Source organism: Lepidochelys kempii, chromosome 1 (assembly GCF_965140285.1).
Source record: "Lepidochelys kempii isolate rLepKem1 chromosome 1, rLepKem1.hap1, whole genome shotgun sequence".
Classification (NCBI taxonomy): Eukaryota; Metazoa; Chordata; order Testudines; family Cheloniidae; genus Lepidochelys; species Lepidochelys kempii.
Window position 1 is genome coordinate 58,993,465 of NC_136380.1, and position 19,194 is coordinate 59,012,658.

At 42.1% G+C, this 19,194-nt stretch overlaps 1 protein-coding gene across 17 annotated transcripts in view; it reads left to right on the forward strand.

The window, feature by feature from the left end:
* Positions 1 to 19,194, forward strand: part of LOC140911290 (RCC1 and BTB domain-containing protein 2) — an 82,925-nt gene that overhangs the window by 21,801 nt on the left and 41,930 nt on the right. For 15 of the 17 annotated variants that reach the window (XM_073343999.2, XM_073344046.2, XM_073344029.2 and 12 more), the window contains 7 exons: positions 841 to 1,002; positions 1,236 to 1,386; positions 2,193 to 2,359; positions 3,154 to 3,312; positions 13,147 to 13,254; positions 15,303 to 15,445; positions 17,115 to 17,305. In XM_073343999.2, coding sequence (XP_073200100.1) covers positions 841 to 1,002; positions 1,236 to 1,386; positions 2,193 to 2,359; positions 3,154 to 3,312; positions 13,147 to 13,254; positions 15,303 to 15,445; positions 17,115 to 17,305 — 1,081 coding nt within the window. Of the gene's footprint in view, positions 1 to 840; positions 1,003 to 1,235; positions 1,387 to 2,192; positions 2,360 to 3,153; positions 3,313 to 13,146; positions 13,255 to 15,302; positions 15,446 to 17,114; positions 17,306 to 19,194 lie in introns of those variants that run through there. The other 2 variants (XM_073344126.2, XM_073344144.2) reach the window with 2 other exon arrangements.

A 19,194-nucleotide genomic window follows, 5' to 3' on the forward strand; every position in this document is an offset into this window, starting at 1 on the left:
GCATATAGTCGCACTTTAATGGAGTTTTTCAAGGGTTTATGACCATTATTTAGACCTTCATTTAGCAAGGCACTTAAGCATGTGCTTAGCTTTCATCATGAGTAGCTGCATTGACTACAGTTGAGCTAGTGTCATGCCTCTAGTTAGACATATTCTTAAGTGTGTAACTGAATAGTGGCTGTTAACACAAACATTGTTTTTAGTGCTGTACAGACATTGGAAAGACAGCTAGATCCTGCAAACTCCTACTACCAGGTGTAGTCCCACTGAAGTAAAAGACTTAGGCACCAAAGCCCATTGAAATCAATGAATGTTTTCCCATTGATTTCAGTGGGTTTTGGATCAGAATCTAAATGTTTGTGGAATAAGGGCCTAAATTAGTCATAGGTAATACAGTTCAACCATGCATAACATATTGAAAGGGAAAACTATTAATTATGTTTGTCATAGTCCAAGAAACAGAACATTGAACTTAAGCTGCACAAGCTAAGTCCATAAAAATAGCTTCTTGTTCTCTCTTGGAAGCAAGGGAATTTAATTTCTGAAATATAAATTTTGGAAAACTAGAGACAGAACTGATTGTCTCAGTATGTCTACACGTTATTGGGTGCTTTTCTCTAATTTTTTCTTTTGTTCTTTATCATGATGTGTAGGGTTGTTTTTTTAATCACTGTCTGTCCAGAGCTTACTTTTGAAATAAGACATTGTTTTGTGGTTGGGGAAGAAAGTAATACCCTTTCTTATCTACTGCTTTATTTTTCTTTAGATTTAGCCCTTTCATTGTACAAGGTTGAACATTTTCCTTTTTTCTAAATATCTCATATCACTTTTTAATCTCAGCAGGTGATACATGCTACTTTCTTATCAGCCCTGAAGATGTTGGATGTTGGAAAATGGCCAATTTTTGCTCTCTGCTCTCAAGAAGAACTGAAGTTAATTCGTCAAGCCTGTGTATTTGGTAGTGCTGGTAATGAAGTGTTGTATGCAACTGAAAATGATGAGGTAATTATCAGAGAAAGTGTATATTAGTGCAATATTATTTGGTAAATATTTGATTCATTATTAATTCAAGATAGATTAGCAGTGAAGCCAGAATTATGATGATAGACCCTGGAGAAGTATCATACATTAATTATTGAATAAAGAAAGTTTAGGATTGATTATTTTAATTTAAATGGTAAATGTTACAGTCGTAATAAAGAATGTGCTACATTAACAATAAGATTTTATAACAGGTGTTTGTGCTTGGCACCAACTGCAGTGGCTGTTTGGGAACAGGCGACATTCAGAGCACTATTGAACCACAGAGATTAGATACTTTATGTGGCAAAAAGATAGCCTGTCTGAGCTATGGAAGTGGTCCTCATGTTGTTGTTACTACTGCAGGTAATGTGTGGTGAGAATATTGTATTTTTAAAATGTGTGCCTTCTTCAGTTGGCCCAATTATTTGTGAGAGACCTGAGCTGTGAGAGTGAAATGGACAATCCTGCTTCTTAGACTGATATAGTATTAGGGAAAATGCAAAGGTATAGATTCTGTGGAAGGATTAATAATTATTCTGTAGTTCATATCCCAATAGATACCTGATGAAGTGGTACATCAAACATTGTTTAACCTTCCTGATAGGATGCTATGGCTCCTAAAATGCTTGAAAATATACTTTTCAATGATACAAAGTGGAGATGGTATATTTCAATAATGATAATAATACTACTAATTAATAATATATTATTGATATTATTTATTAATAAATAATGACAGTATTTAGCACAGTATAGTGCTTTTCATCTGAGGAATTCAAAGTACTTTACAAAGAATAGAAAGTATCATTATTCCAGTTTTGATGAGCAAACCAAGGCACAGAGACAAATTACTTGACCAGGGCCAGAAGTGGCAGAGCTAGGAATAGAATTCAGGTCTCATCTGACTCCCATTCCTATGTCCTCTCTTCTGGACCACACTATCTCCTATCAGTTTCTTTTAATGTGATTCTCTTGGTATTACCCTTTTAGACATTTATTGAACACTGGGGAAAAAATAGCATTCTTGTGTACACAGGATTAATAGCGTAGGGGGCATATGGAAGTGTGCACCGTTGTTGAACTTGACTTTTCATTTTCTGTCATCTTGTGATGCATAGTTATTAGATAAGTAGATGTTTTAAAATTGATTTTTCACACTTTTATTATAGAAGGAGAAGTGTACACATGGGGCCATAATGCTTATAGTCAACTGGGCAATGGTACAACAAATCATGGTTTAGTTCCCTGTCAAGTCTCTACTAACTTGGTAAACAAGAAAGTAATTGAAGTCGCCTGTGGCTCTCACCATTCCATGGTGTTAACATCTGATGGAGAGGTGAGAAGAGTTAGCATAAATCTGCATAAACTGCATTTTCCTTTGTATGGGATTTATATAGGATGCTGGAAAGAGAAAAACATACAATGCCTAGCACAATGGGACCTGGCCTGGCTGTCCTCTAGGTGCTGCTGTGATATAAATATTTAATAATAATTGGAAGATCTGAGGTTTATCAATGTTTGTCCACCCACAATTGCAGGAAGTTGTTTATGGGATAGCTGATCCTAATGAAGGAACAGCACTTGGTATTGCAAAGGATGGCTAAAAATATCTATGACCTCTCCCGCTGTGCCCTGCTGTGAAAAATTTGTTCACACCATTAAATTTGGCAGTAAATTAAACTCTGTGCATATGTGGAAGGATCACCACAGTTAAATATCTAAACCCATTGAGGTACAAAGTATTGTTCTGTTACACTCTGAGATATTGTTGGTGTTCAGTTACTTGTCCTATTTTGTTTTCTTTCAGTAACTCTGTAGACAAAGAATCACAAGTATACCCCACAGGATGCATAATCTTTTATATTATTTCTTCTTGTTTTTTTAACTAGTCGAGCATTAGAAATTAGAGTTGAAAGGAGTTGTCAGATTTCTGGAAGAAAATAAAAAGGGAAACAACCATTTCTGTGTCTTTCCTAGATGCATAGAAAAGAGTTGCTGCAGTCCTGTAATCCACATATGTTTAGAATGTATTTTTTAATATGTGCAGTTTATATAACTTCTATATCTCTTGGACATTTGGTTAAAGTAATATGTTACAGTCTTATTCTGTTAATGACTCTTCTATAACAGGTGTATGCATGGGGTTATAATAATTCAGGACAGGTTGGATCTGGTTCAACAGCTAATCAGCCAATTCCTCGAAGAGTTACCAGCTGCCTACAAAATAAGATAGCTGTTAATATAGCTTGTGGACAGATGTGCTCAATGGCTGTTGTAGAAAATGGGGAGGTAAGAATGTTCTTAAATTTAAAGTTAATTTGTCTGACTGAATTTTATTTTATTCAGCATTATTGGCTACAAATTGTTGATAGCATCTACCTTTGCAAGCACTGTCACACTTAAAACTGCTGAGAAAAGTAATATTAATCTGTAACTTCCAAAATCTGTACTGTTATAAGAAAGTTTTCATCAGAAAGTTTTCATCAGAAATGGTCCTACTTGTTTCCACTGTCCCCACCACATATATAAACATATCATTTAAGAGATACTTTACCCAAATTAGCTAAAATTACCCCTTTCAGAACAAATCTCTGCAATAAACAGAAAATAATTCATTTAAAATTAATTCATTACGTTCTTTTAAGAATAAATATTTGAACCCAACATTAGTTTTTGAGACTCTAATCCAGTGGTTCCCTAACTTTTTTAACTAAAGTGACCCACCAACTGTATTGTCTTTTTTTGCAACCCACCATTATTTATATATATATATAATGTACACACACACCCTCCACCTGGCACCACAACCCTAAAACTGAGGTGCAGGAGAAGCTGCAGGAATGTGGGGGTTGGAAAGTAAGCCTGCAGTGGTGGCTCCTGTCCCACGGGGCTGGGCATGGCTCCTCACTCCTGGCACATGGGGTCTCAGCACCACTCAGGTTTGGTTTGGCCACCTATCCATTGTGACAGAGGGGTGGCTGGGCCTAATTTGAGTGAGTGACACTGTGAACCACGTACCAGGGTGCAACCCTTGGAGCTGTGTAAGGAAACTGATAGACTTATTGCCTGGACAGTTTTATTTCCTGGAGGCATTTCTGCTGTTATCTTTCATAATTTCCCATTTCAACTATTCAGATAATAAACATTCTGCTAGTAAATCAGCATACGCCATTCAGAAATCCATACAGAGTCATTTGATAACCATCCAGCATATTTTCTATCTTTAGAACCTGTGCGGCTGAGCTTTCATATGGCTCTTCTTTCCCCTGTTACTCCTTGATACTAAACACTTGAGACCTAGTTCTCTCACTTATACCTCCCATTTGATTTCCAGAGAGTGTGTATAGTGTCCCTTTGTCATTCAAGTGATTGGTTGCTTCCCCACCTGGAGATGTTACAAGAAGCAATTCTTTGGGCCATAGGGAGAAATATATCAGGACTGGCTCCTTGTGAAGCAACTCTCAACCATGTGCTGCTTTTAACAGCAGAAGAATCAAGCAAGGAAGACTTTTTCAAACCTCTGCTATTGCCAGATTCTTTTCTCTGCCCCACCTCCCCATAGGTTCCTAGGTAGCCTAACCTCTGCTTCTCTGGAGGAAGGGGGAGGAGCATTGTTCCCCTCACCCTACTGGGGTGGTGGTCTAATGTTCCCCACATACTGAGTCAAGGTGAACAAAATTCCCTCTCCCACCTTGCTCAGGGTCAATTACATTTTTACAGACCATCAAGCAGTCAATGATTGCAGGAAAAACTCTCCCCTCCTTCCTGGCAACAGTTACCTTTGTCATCTCCCAAGCAGATGTCTTACACCCTACTTGGGCATTTCCCATCCTAGGGTGGATGTCATAGTTTTTGCAGTACACCACAGCTGCCACAGTGTCCCTACTTTTGGCTGGAAATACTGCATTCACCATGCTCTGTACTTCCCCCGAGTGCCTGGTAAAGGTAGGCAGAGAGCTTATTTCATTGATCTAGGCTTTAGGACCCAGAGAATTCCCCTGCAAGTCAGTAGGTCTTGTCAGTCCTGCTGCTCAGGTATTTGTTTGCATACACTGAGAAAGTAACTTGATTCCTACTCTGAAACGTGATTCCTCTTGGATACTGACAGGGGAGATCTATCCCTGTCAGCTATCCCATTAGCATTTTGGCTAACACAATCTCTTGCTACTCTGGGACTAACAGAGGAGACCTGATTTATCCTTTCTGCTTTGAAACCTTCCGCAAAAGCAACGAATATGGAATATCTTCTATTATACCTGCAACCAGCATCCCAGACCCTTCCTGGGTCTGTACAGAAATCTGTATGTAGAGTGAAGGCTTTTATACCAGGAACTTTAACCCGCATTACACATCCTGGCAGCATTTCATGTGTTTCATGACATGGGGGTTAACTGTCATCTTAGCTCTAGTATCTCTCCATCCAGTGAATGTCTCTCCATTGATTACCACCTTCCATTCCATTCCCACTAGCTATGCCATGGATCTGCACCCAGGAGGGTGCAGCGTGACTTGTAGGCAATGGATTGGGGTGTAAATGGTTCAGTGTTAGCCTGTCTGCTGATGGCATATAATGTTCTGTGACTCCCTCCCTCCGTCCCTCCCCTCCTCTCTCAGTCACACAGATAATTCTGTGAGGTTGATGTTCAGCTGACATTTCTAGCACTGTACCTGGGACTCAATGGGCAACCTGGGCAATTGCGAATAAAGTGACTCTGCTGGCCATATATGGCACACTGCTTTTTCCCATTGGTTTCCCTCCCCCCTGGGAGTGGGTCTCAGTTTAGGCCCAGTCCTTGGACTCTGATCCCATTCCATGCCTGTTAGGTTTTCTATCAAACCAGGATGACTAGCCACATAATGGTCTGCCAATTTCACAGATATAATAATATCTCTAGGATTTTTGTTTGATTTCAGATCAGGGTGGCAGAGTTTATAGAACTGTTTTATATTCATTAATTTGTAGGACTCATCGACCATTTTGACCCTCCAACCAGTTCCCCATTTCCTTACATAATACCTAATTAGAGCTGAAACCTTAGCATAGGTCATACCCCTTTCTTCTCTGAATTTCCTGAAACCTTCTCCTATATATACCAAGAGTCAGTTTAAACTTTGTCAAAAAAGCTTGTTTACAATTATTTTAATCTTTGTAATCCCCCCTTCCCATAACGGTGAAAATGTCCAAGACCTTTGTCCCAGACAGTACTGGAGTCAGCTACTGTACTATGTCCTCGTTCCCCACCTTATTCAGTTCACACCCCATTTTGAAAGCAATAAGAAGCACATCCATGTCATCCCCCTCCCTAAAGTGATGAAGGATGGAAGGTTGTGGACAAATTGGAGAGCCCGGCAGAGGGCAACGAAAATGATCAGGGGGCTGGGGCACATGACTTACAAGGAGAGGCTGAGGGAACTTGGCTTGTTTAGTCTGCAGAAGAGAAGAGTGAGGGAGGATTTGATAGCAGCCTTCAACTACCTGAAGGGGGGTTCCAAAGAGGATGGAGCTCGGCTGTTCTCAGTGGTGGCAGATGACAGAACAAAGAGCAGTGGTCTTAAGTTGCAGTGGGAGAAGTCTAGGTTAGATATTAGGAAACACTATTTCACTAGGAGGGTGGTGAAGCACTGGAATGGGTTACCTCGGGAGGTGGTGGAATCTCCATCCTTAGAAGTTTTTAAGGCCCGGGCTTGCCAAAGCCCTGGCTGGGATGATTTAGTTGGTGTTGGTCCTGCTTTGAACAGGGGATTGGACTAGATGACCCCTTGAGGTCTCTTCCAACCCTAATCTTCTATGATTCTAAGTAATTTGGAGTCTATGCCACCCACTAGGAGAGGTACAGGAGGTCTGGCTTTACCTATTGGATTAAGGATTTGAAGGCACAGTTTCTCCATCTCGAGCTGATATTGATGTTCCTTGTCCTTCTGTTTCTCCTCAGACTAGCACTACTTCTGCTTTTCTTCTCTCTCATATTGATGTTGGTGCTTCTTGTACTGGCACTGGTTCTCCTTCTCTTCATTTACTGATGCTGCTGCTCTCAGTCTGCAAGCTGTTGGATTTCCAGACACATTCTGTCCCTCTTCAGCTGCAGCCTCTCCTGCTCTAGTTGTTGAGCTATCTACAACTCCTGTTGCGGGGTGTACTTGGCCTTCATGTACTTGGCCTTCATGGTACATAGCTGCTGCCATTGTCAGTCTCTTCCCTGTTTCTCTCTGGGGTTAGATTCCCCAATTTTCCTCGCCTGCTTGACTCTCTGCCAGTGGGCTGGAAGTTCCCTGCATACCTAACCCATTATTCTGCTTCTGGTCATTAGAATTGAGAAATCAACTAGCTGTGTTCTACTCTGATCCTCAGTGTTGAGCTGCCTTCCTCTGAATAGCCCGGACAGCTGATTTTTCTTCAGCTGTTCATAATTCATCTTGTCATCTCTCTTTTCGCTGTTCCTTTCCCGAAAAGACTATTGAGTCTTTTCTCTTTGCTTGTACCCATTCAGGTACTTGCTTCACTGATGTTGGCACTTATGCAGTTCACACTGTTACAGATCCCTGCACATTCTGCCATGAATGGGCTGGGTCAAGCAGCACTTTCAAGCTGCCACCTTTATGTGCCCCAGGTTCAGCACATCCCTATCCCCGCTTTCATGTTACAATTATACTGGTAGTAACCCACTTGATGAGCAAACCCCACAGTATTTTTGGGTGCTACAGGGATCTGTAGCTTAGGTAAAAGAAGTGTTGCTGCAGGGTAAATGGGGAACCTAAAGACACAGAAGAGTAAAGTTCAAAGAGAGAGAGAAGCAACCAGCTTAATCATAAAAGTTATTTATTGAATAATAATGATGATTACACAAGGAGAGCCTAAACCAACATAACAGTTACATTATTAAAGGTTAATATCTCAGGCAGAAAAGAAAATAGAGAGAGAGAGAGAGAGAGAGAGAGAGAGATCTCACCCACTCCATGAGGCTTGAACTGGTCGGGGTTCCCAGGTGATGGTGGTAGCTCAGGGTCCTGAGTGCTGGAGACAGGCGTAGCCCCCTGCACGATCAGGAGAAGATGGAGTCCCAGTGGAACTGATGCATTGTTGGATCCAAGCATCAGAACACTTACTTGAACATAGGTAGGGGTTTTTGTAGAGAAACAACAATGGTTCAAGGGAGAACACTAGATTTGTTTATGGGTAAACTGATGACTCAAGGGTTTTCTTTAGGCTAGACAATAGGAGCTGATCACTCTTGGCTATGGGTGGTGTTTTCTTCCAGGGACCTCACAATTCAATTAGGCTGCTTCAGTATATTGGATATCAATCAAGGATTCATTACTAGAATTGGTCTGATAACTGCTGAGCTGGGTGTGTGCAGGTGTAGGTTCATTAACATCTGGAGCAGAGATCCCCCATGATGCAGTGCTTCCCTGCTCTTCTGGTCCCAGAGTTCAGTGTGGTTCTCTGTTCTCCATTCTGTATGCGAATGGAGATGTCTCCTTGTCCCATCTTTCATGCAGATGAGGCTATGGGAGTTGCCTCTGTTCTCCATTCTGTATGCTAATGGAGATGCCTTAATCTTGTCACCCTTGTCAGGAGGGGTCTAGGTGTGTCTCCCAACGCCCTTCACTGCTCTCTGCAAGTCTTTTCTCTGAACAGTTTTGGTTCAAGCAGAGACTGCTGGGGGAGGAAGGGTGTCTTTCATGGTTCAGACAGGCTAGATACTGCGCCCTGGTTCCCGACGAGCACAGAGCTGTCTGGTATCAAGGCTTCTTTGTAGGAATCCCTACATGGACTGTACATGTGTACTTTTTGAAAATCTGTGACTGGGAATAATTTAGAAGAAATCACACCCTCCTACTCAGAAAATCCCCAAAGTCGAGATGATTTTGGATGCCCACTCAGGAAGAGCCCTCTTCTTAGAAGGACTCCTGAATATTCAGTTTGCTATTATAAAACTGTGAAAGAATCCCAAACAAATAATAATATTGTTTCTTATCGCCTCAGGCACACATGATGCTTTATGCTCATTTCAGAATGAAACCTCTTCAGCATTGGCTGGCAAAAATTACCTGCCAAATTCAAAGAGCATTTATATAAAGCTAATTGTCCCAAAAGAGATGCTCCCATCTCTTCCCTGGTAGTCATAGTGTGCTAAATAGCTGTGGCATTTGTTCCTCCATCCCCATCAATAACTGTTACGTCAAATTTGTCCAACCTGGGATGGGGAGTGCACTTCAATGACCTGACACAGAGGTGGGCACGCTACGGCCCATGGGCCACATCCGGCCCGCGGGACCGTCCTGCCTGGCACTTCAGCTCCCCGCCGGGGAGGCTAGCCCCCGGTCCCTCCCCCGCTGTCCCCCCTTCCCCGCAGCCACGCTGCCGTGAGAGCAGCACTCTGGGCAGTGGGGCTGCGCACTCCTGCAGGGCAGCGCAGCAGTGTGTCTGGCTCCCGCCGGGGACTGCGGCGGCCAGACATGCTGCTCTGAGTGGCATGGTAAGGGGGCTGGGGCAGTCAGGGGACAGGGAGCAGGGGGCGGAGGTTTGGTGGGGCAGCGATCAGGGAGCAGGGGGCAGAGGTTCTGGTGGGGGGGGCGGTCAAGGGATGGGGAATGCGGGGAGGGGTGTGTTGGATAAGTGTGGTCTGTCCGGGAGCGGGGGTGTGGATAGGAGATCAGGGAATGGGGGTGTTGGATAAGCGTAGGGTCCCAGGGGGCCTGTCAGGGGGCGGGGGTGTGGATAGGGGACAGGGAGTAGGGGGTAGGGTCCTGGGGGGCAGTTAGAGGCAGGGTGTTCCGGGAGGGAGTGGTTAGGGGACAAGGAGCATGGGGGGTTGGATGGGTCAGAGGTTCTGAGGAGAGCAGCAGGGGGCGGGAAGTGGGAGGGGTCGGATAGGGAGTGGGGGCCAGGCTGTTTGGGGAGGCACAGCCTTCCCTACCCAGCCCTCCATACAGTTTTGCAACCCCAATGTGGCCCTTGGGCCAAAAAGTTTGTCCACCCCTGACCTAACAACTCATTGTTGGAACCACTTTGAATAATGACTGCATATCTATGTATTGGAGATGACGGCAATCCATCTAGGTCTCAAATTCTTTCTACTTCACTTAAAGCATAGTCCAAGTAGTCACTGACAAAATGACAGCTGTGCTTTATGTGAACAAACGAGGAGAAACTCCTTCCACATAGTAGTGCAAGGAAGTTAAAGTACTATAGGACTGATGCATCCATGACAGCATTTACTCAATAGTACTTCACCTAGTGGGAAAGGACAACAGCCTGGTCAATCAGCTGACAGGGAGGGGAAGAGCTACAGGAATGGTCCCTAACCCCATCAGTGGCAGAAACAGATGTTAGCAGTGAGACACAATACCAAATACCTGAGGTTCTGCTTGAGAGCAGGAGTAGGCAGCCTGCCCATTTCAAATGCATTCCTATCCGGCTGGGGAATAGGCCTCCTCTACACTTTATCCCTATTTCCTCTAATCCAAAGAGAAGTACAAAAGATAAATACTACAGTTCCATGGTAATTCTTATTGCTCCAACATGGGCAAGGCAGCAGTGGCTTCCAGACCCTTATCTCTCCAGGTGAGTATATGGTTCTCTCCCTGTGATGTTACCACAGGTGTGTTCTCAGGAGGCCAGCCAAAGCTTGCACTCAGACCCCACAGTCCCTATACTTTAACAGCATGGTCGAGAAATGCTTGTTCATCAGGCATGCAACACATGCTACTAAACTCCAAAAAACAATCTATACATAAGTGCTGTGACTCCAGTAGATAAGAATTGTCTTTTGGGCATTGGATAAAAACATATCTTCATCATCAGCATTAATTTAGTCCATACTTGAATACTTGCTGCACCAGAAGCTGTTTGACCTATCGGTATTCTTGCTGAAAGTCACTTAGTTGCCGTTTCAGCCTAGCAGTGGACAGCAGACCGAATTTATCCATGACTCGGTTAAGAGATTTATGAAGGGTATAGTGAACATCTGTCCACCAGACAAGAAACTCCCCTGCCATCATGGGATTTTAATCTAGTCCTTACTCAATTTAATGAGACCATCCTTTGAACCAATACATGTGTGTTCACTGGTTCACCTGTCAATCAAGACAGTATTTGTTATAGAAACAATAGCTGCCAGAAGTATAAGCAAACTGCAAACCTTGATGGTGTCTCCACCATTCACAGTGTTCCACAAGGACAAAGTAATCCTCCACACACATCCTAAATTCCTTCCCAGCGTATAATAACTGATTTCAATCTTAAGTGAATAATTAGTCTATCAATATCCTTTCCAGACCTCATGCATTTAAGTGAGCCAGAACTCTATGTCCTAGATGCTAAAAGGTCAGAGGCATTCTCTTTAGGTAGTCCCTAGATCTCTTTATATCTTACAGAGAGAATAGTAAGGGCTAGGCTATTTCATCTCAATGCTTGCCTAATGGGTTAGACTGTGTATTAAGGGGAGCCACAAAGCCTCTGTCCTGTAAAAGTTAGTACACATTCCACTTAGGGCTAAGGCAGGTTCTTTGGCATGACTTAGACATATTTCCATTATTGAAATCTGCAGAGTTGAAACGGAGTTCTGTACACACATTTACTAAATATTGCTTTCTCTTGCTTTAGCATCCAGATCTGATGCACAGATTGTTAGGGCAGTACTCAAGACACTGTTTAATTAGGTCTGTGTGTCCCAGCTGTGTCCTCAGTAGACAGTATTGCTTATCAAACTATCCCAAGAGTGGGAAGGTGTACAGACTACTCAAAGAAGAAATGAAGGCTGCTTACCTGTAAGTGGAGTTCTTTGAGAAATTGTACAGTGCATGGAACTGGACTCTACATATTCCCAGTCCATGCTCACCTTTGCCTCTTCCTCAGAGTCCTAATTATATTCTTGAATCTGAGGAAGCAGTGCAGGAACTGAGATGGCTGGAAAACCACACCCTTTGGTCTTCAGAAAGTTCAGGAACAAAAATGAGAGGAGGGGGTGCAAGAGCAGTGCAACAGGTGCTGCTCTGAAGCATTCTACCCAAGATGGTGAATGCGTAGAGTCCATCTTTGAGAACTCTAGTTACAGATGAGCAACTGTCATTTTCCCCTATGGAGTTTTTGTTTAGATTTCAGGAAAAGAGACTGAAAAAATCTTACACATCCACTCATGCAGGATTTACTCTTATTTGTAATTCACATGTTTTGTCTTTTCCAGTTTGTCTGAACATATCTAAAAGGCTTTTCAAAACAGATGCCATAGGGACAGTGCTTTTTTCTTTTTCTTTGTCCATAATTGGTTGCTATTGCAAATAGGTTATGTTTATTAATGTGATAAAACTCATAAAACCTGCAGTTCAGCGTTTGAATGAATGGAACACTTTTTTCACTAAAGAGGTAGCAGAGTAGTGAAATATACTTCCCCAGATGCTTTTTTGAAGTATTCAGAATAATGTCCTTAAGTTTACTCAGACTATATCACTTGTGTTTAAGACCTGCTTCTTCCAGTTCAAGATATTTTTGTTTGTTTTCTTTTGGGATCAATTTTTAAATAAGAGATGAGCTCTATGAAAAAGGAAGCTAGAAGCAGAGCTTGCTTTGCATACCAGGGAACAGAACAGTTACTAGTAGTCCACTTCTATGTACTAAAAATTCTAAGTATTGGATGATATATTCCTGGAAGACTTGGACTGGGCAAACAGAATACATGGGGTAGAATTTTAGTGCACTGTATAGTTGATATTGTCAACCAGAGTTGTGTGCGACCTGCCATATAATGTGCAAAAATATTTTTATAAATCACTAGAAGAAGAGACATCAGAGGGGTAGCTGTGTTAGTCTGGATCTGTAAAAGTGAGAGAGAGTCCTGTGGCACCTTATAGACTAACAGACGTATTGGAGCATAAGCTTTCATGGGTGAATACCCACTTCGTCGGATGCATGGGTATTCACCCACAAAAGCTTATGTTCCAATACGTCTGTTAGTCCATAAGGTGCCTCAGGACTCTTTGCCCCTTTTAGAAGAAGAAAGTTTCTTTGGAGGTGTCATTGCAGAGACTTGCACGTTATAACACTGTAAAATAGATATGTTTTTTTTCAAGAGAAGTGGAGAAACTACATAGCAAACTAATTAAAATCTCAATCTTCCTTTTTAGGTCTATGTCTGGGGTTACAATGGTAATGGCCAGCTTGGATTGGGTAGCAGTGGTAATCAGCCAACACCCTGTAGAATAGCTGCTTTGCAAGGCATTCGTGTGCAGCGGGTATGTTTATTATGTCATGTCAAGCCCTTTATGAACAGAAGAAATAGCATGTGGCAAATGCAGATTCTAAAGGGAATATTCTGCACTCAATGGAGGCAAGGTATTAGTGGTTTGGTTAAAGCCCTAAACATAGTAATGAAAATATACATCTGAAAAATGAACTTTCCCCTCCACTAGACAGAAGGGTGAAAATGTAGCCCAGCTGAAGTCAATTGGAGTTTTGCTATTGACTTCAGTGGAGCCAGGATTTCATCTGAGGAATTTTAGGGATCTTTATAATCCATGTTTAGTTCCTCTTGAAAGGTAATTGGCACTCTCATCTTTCATTGACATCTACTTTTGTTTGTCAAAGCCAAAGTTTTTTGACCACCAGGCCACACTCCAAGGCCCCCTTGTTCCCCTTGGCTGTTCCTAGGAAGAAGAAAATGAATTTATAAGAGATGGTGCTGGAGAAATCTGTCAGTGGATGGTTATGGGGGATTTAGGAAAGCAGTCTTTTGAAGATTGGTTCCTAATTGTAACATTGGATGGATGTTTTTTATCAATTGAAATAAATAAAAATACATAGCTTTCTGTCCAATTCCCATTCACAGGTAAGGGCCCTCACAAGAGATAGCTTAGCTGGGAGGGCATCGTAATGGAGAAAGAGGTCCCTAGCATAATTAAGAAAAATATTATTTCCTACTTTCCATTTTCTTTTTCTCCTTTTAAGAAAGTGTTGCTTTAATAACAAGTTTTGATTTAGGTCCCAAGTATTTACAGTTAGATATAGGCCTTGATTCAACAAAGGACTTAAGTATACTTAAGTATATGTTTAACTGTAAGCGCATAACTAGTCCCATAGAAGTCAGTGGGATGGATATCACATGCTTAAACACTTAAGTCTTAAGCTTTTAGCTGGATGGAAGCCATAGCGTTTAATACTATAGTTCAATGGGACTATTTACAGTAGTTAGCACTACACTTGGTAGCTAGTATTTACAGCATCAGGCCCATAGTTTCAAACTTTAATTTATGCCATGATACGAGTTTTACTGCAAAATTTGTAAAGTTCTCCTAGTTCTCTCTCACTTCACCTGCTTCTGAGATCCCCTTGTTGTGTTTCAGTGTGCCTCTGTTATTTCTTCTTTTGTACATTTTTCATTACTGTGCTCGTAAAAGGTTATTGGCTTGTGAATTTTTAAAAAATATAAGCAGGTTTTCTCACATGCATTTCGTTGCTCAAAATCTCTCATCCTATTTCTGTTCCCGATTATAGTATGATCTGTGTTTGTTATTTTTGTAAGTTGTATTGCCTGTGTGTAGAGTCCCACCAAATTCAGGGCTATGAAAAACGCATCACGAACCGTGAAAAATGGTCTTTTTGTGCTTTTACCCTATATTATACAGATTTCACAGGGAGACCAGTGTTTCTCATATTGGGGGTCCTGACCCAAAAGGGAATTGCAGGGGAGTTGCAAAGTACTTTTAGGGAGGTCACAGTATTACCACCCTTACTTCTGTGCTGCCTTCAGAGCTGCGCGGTTGGAGAGTGCGAGCTGCTGACTGAGGGCCCAGCTCTGCAGGCAGCAGCGCAGAAGTAAAGAGTGGCCATACCATACCATGACATCCTTACTTCTATGCTGCTGCTGGTGGTGGCTCTGCCTTCAGAGCTAGGCTCCCGGCCAGCAGCCGCCACTCTCCAGCTGCCCAGCTCTGAAGGCAATGCCGCCGCCAACAGCAGTGCACAAGTAAGAGTAGCAGGACAGCAACCTTCCCTACAATAATCTTGCCACAGCCCCTCCCACACAAACACAACTCCTTTCTGGGTCAGGACCCCTACAATTACAACACCATGAAATTTCAGATTTAAATAGCTGAAATCATGAAATTTACAATTTTTAAAATCCTATGACCGTGAAATTGACCAAAATGGACCGTGAATTTGGTAGGGCCCTACCTATGTGTTTATCTTCTTAGATATAGAATCAACAATATGAAAATATATTTATTTGTCTGAATTAATTTGCTGGTAAGTAAGATGAGATTTTTTTTATTATTCATTGCAGGTTGCCTGTGGCTATGCACATACATTAGTGCTAACAGATGAAGGTCAGCTGTATGCATGGGGAGCCAATTCATATGGTCAGTTAGGCACTGGCAATAAAAGTAACCAGTCTTACCCTGCACCAGTTATTGTTGATAAGGACAGGTAATATTTACACTATAATAATCAGGCATTAATCAAAATAATCACGGAAGTGCTGCGCAAAATCACAGTGACTTTTTTAGTAGAAATCACTTGTAATTGCTAGCTATGGTTATTTCACAGACCTAAACCTGAATAGATTCTAATGTTGGCTGACATTTACATTTGTAAGTTAAAATTTGACCTAGCTGGAAACATATGCATTGCCATGATAAATAGATGTGAAAGGGAGACTACAAATTCTGGGGCTGGCTGTTTCCTGCCTCTCTTTCTCCTTCAGCTGCATCCTACTTCTCAGAGTATTTTATGAGTTTTAATTGTATGCTGTCATTGGTGCTGTGCTGCCACTTCTCTATACTGAGTCAACCAAAAACAAGGCTTCTTATTTTTTTACAATTTATTTCCTATGTTAATAATAGTTTACCATTAAGATTGATCAAACAAAAAAAATGTGGAAAAAGTCAGAAGAGTGGATATTTACAATTTGCCTGTAGCTATTGCATTAAATACCCCTTCTATGTTTTGTAGTCCTAGATTAGTAAGGGAAAGGCTGGAGGGAATAAAATTATATTTCTGCCTGAAAATTTAGCTTTTACAAATTTCTTAATCTTAGTTTCTGATAATCAGTAATAGAATAATTTCTATGGATAATGCAATACTTTGTGTTTCTATCAGTGGAAATGTGAATGTGTTCCTTACTAGAGTATATTAGGGTCTTGTTGAATAAACCATTTTGGTTTTCCTGCTGTGAAAGACTTCAAAAATGTGAAAGACTTCAAAAATGTGTAATGCTACTCTTACAATTGTTTCTGTCTCCACCTGCTAGAAGGAAGAGGTCATTGCTATATGATATTGTGTGGTGTTATTTCCTCTTAATTTGTTGCTTTTTTCAAACATCAGTATTTATTTTTTGCTTAAAATATTTGTGCCGCAGTCCAAATATGTTTAGTACCTTTTAAAAAAAATGTTATATATTGCCTTCATCAGTTGTTGGCCAAATTCTGTGTTCCTTATGACAATGGGAGTGTTACCTCACACTAAGGGCTGCAAGATTTTGTCTTAAATATATATATATACAACTTCACCACTAATCAGACAAGTTATACTTCAGACTGCAAAACAGTGGGTTGTGTAACATTGAATGTGAGGGAGTTTTGAAAACCTAAAATCAACCTCTAGGGTTAGTGAAGCATCTTAATATAGCTAAAGTGAGGGGGGTAATGTTCTTTAATTAGTACTTTCCTTGGGTCTAGGTCTTTCACTTGGAAAATGTTCTAAAAGATGGCCTACAGAATAATTTAGTTAGTACATGTGCATGCATATTAGTTAGAAGTAACGCCAAGAATAGGTGTAATATTGTAATGGTTGCACTTTGATGTGGTATTAATTAAATAGTAAAATATTCTATGATAAATGTGATTTGCTGTTTTCAGGGTTAAAATTGAGAGGAGTAACTAGATGCTGTATATGTACAAATAGCAAACAACCTTATTTTCAGTTGTCTTGCATGCTATGGAAACATTTTGTTATTTATGAGGGGAGTGGTGGGGGGAGGAATATATTCCCATAAAACTTGAAATGCATGCAAGCCTACAAAAGTAGGTATGTGGTAGTAAGCTTTTTCACTGCACTTTGTCCTTATGCCAGTGTTTTTGTTTGCTTGTGAATTTAGAGTTATAGAAATTGCAGCCTGCCATTCTGCTCACACTTCTGCTGCTAAAACCCAGGGTGGCCATGTGTATATGTGGGGTCAGTGCCGTGGCCAGTCTGTGATTCTTCCACACCTTACGCACTTTGCCTGCACAGATGATGTGTTTGCTTGTTTTGCTACTCCTGCTGTGACATGGCGTCTCCTATCAGTAGGTGAGCTTACCGTGTTTTTTGTTGTTGTTGCATCCTAATCTTTTTTTTTTTTTTAATTTGGTGCATAAGAAAGGATAAACGCATTTGAAAAATACACTTTAGTTAATTTTAAAAATTTAAACTGGAAAATACAACCTACAGTATTTGTTAATTTTAATGACTGGAACTATGGAACTGTAAAAAATGCTGAGACTTTCTGACAGACTGTAGGTGCTAAATCATAGGCAGTCAGTTGCGTTTTATGGGGTGACATTTTTCTGTGGCAATATACAAGATGGTCTCCTTTGTTTTGATTGGGAGTGATTGTACAGGCAGGGCTGGCTCTAGGCACCAGCAAAATAATCAGGTGCTTGGGGTGACACATTTCTAGGGGCGGCATTCCGGCGCCGGCCATGCCGCCCCTAGAAATGTGTCCTCGCCACCCCAGCTCGCCTCTGCTCCGCCTCCGCCTGTTCCCCTGAATGCGCAGCCGCTTCTATGCGGCAAGACTGGGAGGGAGGGAGGAGAAGCCGAGCGGCGGCGCGCTCAGGGTAGGCGGCGGTGGTGGAGAGGAGGTGAGCTGGGGCAGGGAGCAGTTCCTCTATTCCCCCCCCACCCTCGCTCACCTCCTCTCTGCCTGCTCCCCTGAATGCGCTGCCTCTCCCTCGCCTGAGAGGGATGGGGGAGAAGCAGAGCAGCGGCATGTTCAGGGGAGCAGGTAGAGCGGAGGTGAGTTAGGGCGGGCGGTTATGTGGGGGGAGCCGCAGGAAGCAGTGGGGTGGGGAGAAATGCAGCACGCCTGGGGGAGGAGGCGGGGCTGGGGATTTGGGGAAGGGGTTGGGATGGGGCGGAGTTGGGGCGGAGCCGGGGGGGCACCAAAAAAAAGCAGGATGGGCAAACATTTTTTTCTTGGGGCGGCAAAAATCCTAGAGCCGGCCCTGTGTATAGGTATCCTGTTCTGGAGGTCCCTTCTCATAGCTCTGTTCTCCATAGTGTCTGAGGGCTTGTCTTCACTATGGGCTAAATCAGCACTGCTGTGATGGATGCAGCGGTGTCAGTTTAGCGAGTCTGGTTAAGACATGCCAAGTCGATGGGAGAGCGCTCTCCTGTTGACTTCTGTAAACCACCGCAACGAGAGGCAGAAGCTATGTCAACGAGAGAGCTTCTGTCAACATAGCATGGTGCAGACACTGCAGTAAGTCAATGTAGGTTACGTCGACTTCAGTTATGTAGTGCATGGTGGCTTAGGCAAGACAAGTAGAGCTGCTGAGTGGTTTGGATTTGGAGAACCGGGGAACCTTTTTATTCCTTTTGTGGTGGACATAGGGAGAATAAGCGTGTTCTATCTAAAAATGCAGTTTTTTAGATTTAAGCACACACAAACATAAGCAATAGGTTTAGAACATCCCAGATATTTACCTAACATCTGGATCACTATTGAGTAACTAACAGGCGGTTCGCAATGGCCAGTTGTTCACCCACCGGGGGAAAAGGTCTCTCAAGATGTCTTCAGAGGGCTGCTCCAAAGTACACTCTATTAGCTAACCTTTTATGACTAACTTCTACAAAACATATAGATCATAATGACACCTCCTGGATCATCACTTTTCTAACTTTCAATAAACTTTTAATATCAGAGAGGTTTAGACTCAAGGTATTCCAACCACCAAGGTTTTTAGTCTCAATTCTTTACTTGTTTATCCCCTCCTCCCATTCTGATTAGCAGAAACTGCCAGCTAGATATAACCTTGCTTCTAAAAGCCTGTTTCCAAATTAATCCTTAACTATGTGGTATTCTGTTTCATTAATTCAGGGTGGCTGAATGCACATAATATGGCTGCAATTAACTTGATCACGTTCTGGGGTATACACCCCTCAAATCCAGGGCAACAGGGGCAGGGGGTTGGGGC